General features: G+C 32.0%; 1 protein-coding gene across 3 annotated transcripts; it reads left to right on the forward strand.

Moving 5' to 3' along the window:
- The first annotated feature begins 4,341 nt into the window (after positions 1 to 4,341).
- Positions 4,342 to 9,228, forward strand: LOC106767027 (2-oxoglutarate-dependent dioxygenase mpl2). 3 transcript variants are annotated; one of them, XM_014651842.2, is made up of 12 exons: positions 4,342 to 4,453; positions 4,549 to 4,715; positions 4,798 to 4,990; positions 5,136 to 5,213; positions 5,331 to 5,382; positions 5,748 to 5,869; positions 6,319 to 6,416; positions 6,964 to 7,022; positions 7,169 to 7,225; positions 7,378 to 7,423; positions 8,267 to 8,346; positions 8,960 to 9,228. In XM_014651842.2, exons 2-12 carry the CDS (start codon positions 4,644 to 4,646, stop codon positions 9,051 to 9,053), a joined length of 951 nt encoding a protein of 316 aa, XP_014507328.1. In that variant the 5' UTR covers positions 4,342 to 4,453; positions 4,549 to 4,643; the 3' UTR covers positions 9,054 to 9,228. The 3 variants fall into 3 exon arrangements, with proteins under 3 accessions (XP_014507328.1, XP_022639131.1, XP_014507327.1); XM_022783410.1 differs by having other exon boundaries at positions 4,365 to 4,453; positions 4,609 to 4,715; XM_014651841.2 differs by having other exon boundaries at positions 4,379 to 4,463.
- Positions 9,229 to 9,528: the final 300 nt, after the last annotated feature.

Below are 9,528 nucleotides of genomic sequence, written 5' to 3' on the forward strand. Positions count from 1 at the left end.
ATGTGTGTGTGTGTGTATGGTACGAAAATTAACAAAGATAAATGCTTCACATATTTCTTATATAGCTCCAATTTGGTACAAAATCTCACACATCATGTATTTGGCCACCTTCAGCTTCTGTTTTTCTGTTTTTGCATTTTTTTTTCATTGCTTTTTGTGGTAAAACCACATTAGAATCAACTTAGAAAAAGAAATGTGAGCTAATAATAACTTTGAACAAAATATAATACTCATACTCTCACATCAATACAAAAACTAATAAAATTCTCATTAATCAAGCATTCATAACAACATAACTTATATTGTAAAGGAATTCATAAATATACTAATTCTAGACTCAAATTTGGATTTATTCATTGATTTAGACACTAGAAGTTATGCACTTGCCATGAGATCATTAAAGAAATGTCATGATAGACCCTAATAATCCTCACGGTCCCAATCCCATCATGTCATGTTAAGTCTCACCTATAGTTTCGCAAAAATAGTCAATTAACTCAATTCTCGCTATAAGAACCTTCTTCAACTTTCACCACCTAGACTCGATCCTCTATATGATTCAATGAATATAGTGGATGACTTCACCCCTAATCAATGTATAATACTAAATTAACCAACATTGTACTTTCCCTTAGACACACAAATTTCATACAACACATATAATTCAATAGACCAATTATTGTTTCATCCCATTCATCCACTTTAATTCTTCCAAAACCATCACAATTCCATGGAACCATACTGGCACAACAAATCATCCACAGTTTGAACCATTTTATAGCAGTGATACCCCTCGTCATTTCCTCCTCCTTCATATAACATATCTACATTCATATAACTCATAGGTTAATCATACTTCATACTCATAATTTTAAGCTAAAAGAGGAAATCATTATCATCGACACTAGGAACTCATTCTTCCTTTTTCATTATACAATTCACATAATAACGTCAATGACTCATATTTTTCAAATGGATTTTTGGTATACAACCTGCGCTTTATTCAACCTAGTATACACAATAACCACACCACTCTCATATCATTCATTCTCATTCAAGCAAGTTAACTTGCATATCGTACTTCTAACTTACAAACCCCCTTTTTTATACATAGAAAAGCAAAACATTTCTCAAAATAGTAAGGCTAACAAAACGAGTCAACCCAACTTGTTTTGGTCCAACCTATTTTTGGTTCATTGAAAATAGGTCAGACTGGGCTAGCTTGTTAAGACAACATGGGTGAGAAAATGTAACATGTCTCATCCTTAGACAGGCCACAAGTCAGCTTGCCTTTTTTTCTTTTAAGAAAAATTGTGACTTAGCTGGAATAATGGGACTCTCACATATGAAATTCTGGGATAGGTACTCATCAATTCGTGAACCACCACTTTCTCTTCCTGCATCTTCCCGCTTCCCTTTTAGTTTCCCTGTTTCATTTTCATCAAACATTTATATTTGTTTGCACTCTCACAACCATAATTACGTTAATGTCTTTGTTAAGTACTCCTATTATATACCATGCATCATTATTTTTTCACCAAGCCAAACTTTCTACGTTGTAAATTGAGTCAAACTTTATAAACCAGAATTTGCAATTTGATAAAAATACAAGTCATATCATCATGATAAATTTCTCTGTCTTTGTAAAAAATAACAATTAAAGAGTAGATAATTGCAAAAACCCAGTCAACTTGTACGTAATGGCCTAAGCTATGGTGGCCGCTTTTCAACTTAATTCTTTCCAACAACATCATCTTCTTTATTCAGACCTGTCATCACGGTTGATATGAGCCACATGGGTCATCCCTGATGTTAAACTTTACTTTCGATAAAATGGGTTACGAGTTAGCTCATGGCCAACCCATTTTGCAACTCAACACCCTGAACCTTTAGAGCTCTCTAACTTGTGTTTTTAGGATAGTGCCCTGTCCTATGCTATCGCCTAATGTTGCATCAATGAATGATCCACATTCAATTGTTTTAGGTCCTTCAATCTTTCACTCTAGGTCATTTCAGCTTCTCTTTATTGGAAATGTCATTATTTAGTTCATCTTAGAGAGGGTATATTGGATTATTCAAACACAATCAAATCAATCCCATAAGTAAAAACCTCAATCAAACATATCACTCCATCCATACCAAAATCAAGCAGTTCAACCATTTAAACACCACATCACAGTTTAAATTCATCTATTCAAACAATAACAATCAAGCATGCAAAGATTATAACAATTAACTCCCCTTACCATGGTTAAATTGTCATTTTTACTTAGTTTCTTCTTAGATTTTTTTATTTCTCACAATATGTCCTAACTAAAAAAAGAAAATCTCGATTAGAAATCTAAATATATAATCATGATCACAAAGGAACAAAGATCCACTTTGAATACGTTTAAGTCACATGAATTGGGTTATAACACACATGCAAACTTAACAAGCCAAAACCACTTAAAAAAGAATAAACTTACGTTGTTGTTCAATATGACTAGATAAATATATAAAGCTCTTCATTATTAACAATTCCATAGTTCTTCATCTTCAAAATGATGAAAATCAAAATTAAAAATCTAAAGAAAAGATACAAGAGAAGTTTAGAAGAAAAAAAATCTAAAAATATTATAATTTTTATAAAAACCACCATCATTCTTATTTTTCTAGATTTTCATAATAATTAAATCATTAAAGTAATATTTTTTCTCTTTCAAAATTTGTTAACATTACCTTTTTGCTCAAATTTGATCTTTTAGATTTGTATTTCAATCCTTAAAAAATTTATGACTCAACATGTCTTTAATTTAATTTTCAGGCCTACATAAAAAATAGCTCAAAATACTTCAAAAAAATCATATTAAATTCTTTCAAGTATAAACTTAACTTTTTAGATTGAAATTCGACTCTGAAAAGTTATTAATTCAAATTTGATCTATAAAATAATTGGACCAAGTTTTTATCTACTTAGATTTATAAATATGTTGAAATTCGATCTTTAATTTCAATCGTGACTAATTATCTCATACTTATATAGTAAAATAGTTAAGCTAAGTTTATTTTAAATTGATATCTATAACTAGATTTAAAATTAGTCTTTAATTTGATCTCGATGCATAAAGCTCAGACTCAACTTATTATTGGACTAAGTTATTCTCAACCGAAATTTGTAAATATTTAAAATTTAATTTTTAATTTAATTTTCGACCGATTTAACTCATACTACTCAACTTATGAAATACTTCCACTAAATCATTCTCAAGCTAATTTATAAATAAGTTCAAGTTTTATATTTTAAAGAATCTTATCGAACTCAAACTACATCATCAACAAAATATTTTAAGTAAGTCAGATTTTAACTTAGATTTAAACGTATATTTAGGCTTCATAAATTAATTTTAAATATAAATATGGGCTAAAAATAGAGTTGTCAAAACGGATAACTCGGTTCAACCCAGTTCGGCCCACCACGGGTTGATCACTTAGTGAGCCAACCCAACCCGATTCTTTTATTAGCGAGTCAGAAAAATTCGAATCTGGTCCGACTCACTACGTGTTGGTGGGTAAACGGGTTGGCTTAGTGGCTCGTTTAATTATAATTTTTTTAAATAAAAAAATTTGTGTTTAATTAATTTTGAAAATAAGAAATTTAAATAATTTTTTCAAGCAAAAAAATAAATAAATATCATTTTATAAAATTAAAATTAAATTTTAATAATATAAAATTAGGTAGGTGGGTTGGCGGATCAACCCGGCCTTCCACAGGTTCAATCCGCATGAGTCGGGTTTAAACGAGTCGGGTTAAAATCTAACCTGCATAAAAAAAATACAATTTTTTCAAACTCATCCCAATCTGAACCCATAGTGAACCAGGTTGACTCAGAGATTGTGACCCATTTTGACAGCTAGTTAAAAATTTACTTCATAAATTTTATTTAATATGGTAATTGTACTATAGGACTATGAAGATGGCTTCAACACAGTTGTAAGACCATCCAACTTAGGCGATACTATATCAGCTTAGTTGATGAACATCCTGTAAGCACTTTTGGAGTACCATGACTTTTTATATTAAATTACTAAACAAATACGTTTTCATTACGGATATTTTAATCATTTTGGTTTGTCTCTAATGATTTTTTAATCTTGTTTAATTATTTTTGACATGTTGAAATTAGTTTAATTTTTCTTCAATTAATGACAAATTACATACTTCTCATCATTTAAAAATTAAAATTGATTTTCTTATAAATAAAAACAAGTGACATCCTGCCCAAAATTAATGTATGGAAAAAACGAAAACGAACATGTAAGTTCTCAATGAACAGCTTCACGTTAGCATCAATTTGATATAAGATATTAACTATTTATTTTAGAAAATAGATTAAATTGAAAAACCCACCCAAAGAAAAATGTAGAGAAAGTAGAAAGAATAGACGATGACGCAGAGAGGTGGTGGTAGTAGGTAGGTGCAGGTGAATGACAATAACATGCGACTATGTTTTGGTTTTGTTGTATTTTAAAATAGCGAATAATGGAAATGATATTTTGATACTGTAGACAAGAAAGAGAAGAAAAAGATTTGGATTGGGTTGATGTTGACATGATTCAATGGTGCAGCTTAAGACAGAGGATTGATTGAGTTAGAGGCGAAAATGGCTGCGAGTCTTCCGATCATAGACCTCTCTTCGCCCCACCGTCTTTCGGCGGCGGATTCTGTCCGTCAGGTTTTCAACTCGTACCCTTCCCTTCTCTTTGATCTGTTTTTGTTTCTCACAAATACCGTATTGTAATGCGACGAACGAATAGGCATGTGTGGAGTATGGTTTTTTTTACCTTGTGAATCATGGGGTGGACACCCAGTGTTTGAGGAAAGTCTTCAACGAAAGTGCTCACTTCTTCTCACTTCCGCTCCAACAAAAGATGGACTTGGCACGCAAGGAATATAGAGGCTACACTCCTCTATATTCCGAGACTCTTCATCCTACTTCACTATCAAAAGGTATTCTTCCCTTCTTTCTTCTTTTTTTTTTTTTTTGGCAAAGTATCTAAAATTAATATCGACTTCAATTAATTTCACATTACTTCAAAATCAGTTTTAAGCAGAATTAATTTTGAAAGAAAACTGTGTATGTCCTTGGTAACAGGTGACCCAAAAGAGAGCTACTACATTGGTCCTGTAGAAGATCCCTCTATTGCTCATCTGAATCAATGGCCTTCTGAAGGTATGGCGTTTCTTTGCATCCAATTCATTTGGAATGGATACTGTACTCTACTTGGTGCACACGGTTTGTTTTAACGCCAGCTTAATTTGAGATTTTTTTCTGGCAAGGGCACTCCAGAATTGCTGCCAAACTGGAAACCTACAATGGAATCTTTATATTGGAAATTACTGTGAGTTTAATTAGCTCCTCAAAAGAATTTCTGATATCAAACATGTACTGTAAGTCGTTATTTGTAGGCAAATATACATGTCCAACATTTGCTGCTTTTAGGTTTTGTTCCAAACAGTGCCAAGAGTATGTTGATTTCTTCGTAAATTTAACAAATATGTAGGCATGAGGGGTTTCAGGCCGTTGTATTTATTTAGAGCTTTATTCGTGCATCTTTTCATTGTGAGTTAATGTCCTTGTGTGCTATATGTGGCTATATACTGAAGGAAAGGATGGTTCGCCTGTTCCGGGCAATCACATGCTCGTTGTCTTTTGTTTTATCTGTTGTACAATTTAGAATTTACATATTCTTCTTATCTACCCCAGGGCTGCTGGAAAAAACCTGTTGTCTCTGATTGCCATGTCCTTGAATCTGGACGAAGATTACTTTGAGAAGATAGGCGCCTTAAACAAACCAGCAGCTTTTCTCCGCCTACTGCATTATCCAGGTTTAGCATTTATCTTGCTCTTCTGGATATTAAAGATCCGCAAAGCACCTTTCCCACAAATCCATGCATGTATTCGTTATCACACTTCAAATTTTATCTTTCATGTTGACTTCATCTTTATTTTATTTACTGTAATTTTCTCTTAATCAGCATGTTGAAAAGGGGAACATAGTTTGTTCATTTTCAAGTATTTTTTTATAGGCCTGAACTATGATGTACATCAATGTAGCAGCATTCCATTTGCGATTTTGAAATACATAATGTAATACTTTTATTGAAATGTATGGTATATTTATAATGTGCTTGTTTATTTTGGAAATACTTGAAGTTTATGTTTTATAATATATTCTGAAGTTCTTTATGCCGTTATATTAGTAGGGACCAGGTTTTCAAACCAACTATCCTGTGCAACCTTTTACTTTTGGTGATATGTCTTGCAATTTCATTAGGTGAATTGGTCTCTGGTGAACAGATATGTGGTGCTTCTCCTCATTCAGATTATGGCATGGTCACTCTCCTAATGACTGATGGCGTTCCTGGACTGCAGGTTCTCTTCTTCCTATAGTATGCTTTCTGTTTTATTATTGTGCTATGTCCCTGGTAATCAGGGAGAGGAAGTGGGTGAACTCCTTACTGGCTGGGGATCCTATATCCCTGTGTCAAGATTCTGATTAGATCAGAATTTGAGTAGAAAAAAGAAGTAAGGAAGAAAAAATAACTGCAAAGGAAACATCCTCTGGACCAGATACTCCCAGACCTTTTAATTGTATCATTCTTTCCTCTTTCCTCATGTATGGTGAATCTTCCTTTCCATTTGTGGACCACCACCTGTCCAGTTTGTTACTAACATGCTCATCTCCTGTCATTTCCTTTCCCTCTTCTTGAAATACCTTTTGTTTTGACGTGGTGCACCTCTAGGGGGTATACGTGCCCTACCCTCCCCTCCTATTTCACTTTCGTACACCCCCATTTCATGCTTCCTTTCTCACGTATACTTTGTTTATTAGAGCTCATTGTTATTTATCCATAAATTCTATTTGATATTTTGTATTCATAATTTCGTACAATTAAAGGCTTGTGATTTTACACTATAGATCTCCAAGGATAAGTTCAGGGAGCCTCAAGTCTGGGAGGATGTGCCGCATGTAGAAGGGTGAGTTCATGATTAATTAAATTAGTATATTACTAATTTTGACTCTATCTGTATTATATAGAGATTCTAGACTACAGTTCCACTAAAAATTGCACTTTTTCTGCTCTTCTTTCCTAGCCTCAGGTGTTTGCGGTTTGTATCTACAGGGCCTTAATAGTGAACATTGGAGACTTGATGGAGAGATGGACAAATTGTTTGTACAGGTATCCACATCCAAGAAGACTCTTTTTTCTTTTATTTTTTTACCAATGAAATAATTGAGCAGCTTCTCAATCTGTTTTTTATACATATTAAGATCTTAGTCTGCTACCATTCTGGCAGATATCATTCTCAGTTTTTGTCATTACTATTGCAGGTCAACACTTCACAGGGTTATCTCAACAGGAAAAGAACGTTATTCTGTAATTACTAGACACTTCACTGTTGCTTTGTGTTATTGTTATTTTTTACTTTGAATGATAGTCATGATGGCATTTTATTTAAAAGGGTAGGAGAGAATAAATATAATTTATACCTTTAAATTTCTCTTCGTGCAAACCAAAAAGAAGTATGCTTCACACTTGATAAGCGATGTTGAGTTAGAGATGTTTGCGTGATCCCCAAACTCTATGGGTCGAGTGAGTTTTTAGGCATAGGGACACTGAACCGAGGATGCCTTCCGCACTCTCCCATGCACACACGGATATTTTGTGGTTTCTCCAAATCTGTTTCAAAATTTTGCATTTTTTAGGCTTTTTCTTTTTTAAAGCCTAATTTTTATACTCTTACTGTTGATTTTAACATTATGAATTAATCAGAAATTACGATAGGCAAGATGTCTAAAGTAGGTATTATGTAAGTTAATAAATACATGTCAATCTTTCAAACTCCCTTTTTACATAATTACATTGTCAGTGCACTATTTTCTATTCTTTTTAATTCAAAGCTATTCATGTTTTATAAATTTTAATTTCATACTATTTTTCATATTTTTCTTACGATATGCTTTATCCAGTTAGTTTAGGTTATGCTTTATCCACTGAAGTGCTGTATCAGATGTTGATGATATCTTTTCAAGGAGTCTTAATGTTTAAGTTTTTATGACTTCTTAAAAGAATGAACGAGGAAATTTTCTGATGTTATAGATAGTGAGAATGATGTTCTTTCTACCCGTTACTTAAAAAATTCATCTTTTTTCTGCATTCTGATGATGTCTTCTAGAGCATTTCCAGGAAAATGTGAATGAGTGATGTGCAATTTTTCAGGTGGCATTCTTCTTCGACCCACCCTCAGACTGTATGGTGGAATGCTTTGAAAGTTGCTGCAGTGAATCATCTCCTCCCAGGTAGAAAACAAAAATTCTTCAATTGGGAAATTTTCAACTAGTCAGGCTGAAACCAAGAAATAAGCAATAAGAGTTTCTTAAAAAGAGAAAAGGAAAAAAGTAGAGGGAAATAAAGTTGACTTGAATTTTTTTATATTATCATACAAATATTTCCTTATTAAAAAATGTAAATCTCAGCGAGTTGGTCAAGGGTGGCTGAATGATAATAACATAAAAGAAAAATACTAATAACACATTTTTTAGTAACTTTTAGAAATATACTTTGTTATTGGTTAATTTAAATACTTCTGTGTAAATATGAGGGAAAAGGTAGAGCACTAATTTATCTCTGTACGAGCATTTTTGTAAATTAAAATTAGCTTATACATTTTTGCTTAGAAGTGTTTTTACATATATTTTTTTTTTTAAAAATTTAAACTGAAGTTTTTTTGTTATAAAAGTTATACTAGAGAAAGTTATCCAAAATACACTTAATACACAGATAGAGAAAAGTGTCAGAACCAAACATTATTCTTTGGAAATGGTCTTTACTAAAAGCTTATATGCGTACATTTCTTAAATTTTCCATTGACACAGAAGACACTGCTGCAAAATTTGTCAATGTTTGATGCAGATTCCCTCCAATACGTAGTGGGGACTACTTGAATGAACGGTTCAGACTCACGTATGGTTCGGAAAGGGAACTTAAATGCTCTACATCCACTTAAAGAACCAAAGACTTGCTTATGGGTGACTATTACAAACCCTTGAAATGTAACTTCTTTTTTCAAGACAAAATGTACTTTTAATTTGTGTACTTTTGTTGTGTTAAATGTTCTTTGTATTTTTTATAAATTTGAGAATTTAATTCTTCTATGTGCAAAAATATAGAAACTTTCACTATATTTACTTTTATCAAATTTTATCTTATAGTTCATTTTTTCAACTCCATCTTTAATGAATTTTTATAAATATAAAATTGGTTTGTAAATTCTTAATTTTTTTAATGTCTTCTCTTTAGCATCTTCTTCATTAACCGCCAACTCACAAGAAATACTTCTATATTTTTATTTTTAGGTTTGATCTTTAATTTGTTTGAAAAAAAATTTATTTGATATAATTAAGGCTTTTAGTTTTTAAAAATATTTAATTATATCATTTTCATCTTTGCATTTAACATAATGTTATGTGAGGTGCATATGG

Source organism: Vigna radiata, chromosome 7, assembly GCF_000741045.1.
Source record: "Vigna radiata var. radiata cultivar VC1973A chromosome 7, Vradiata_ver6, whole genome shotgun sequence".
In the NCBI taxonomy this organism is placed as follows: Eukaryota; Viridiplantae; Streptophyta; class Magnoliopsida; order Fabales; family Fabaceae; genus Vigna; species Vigna radiata.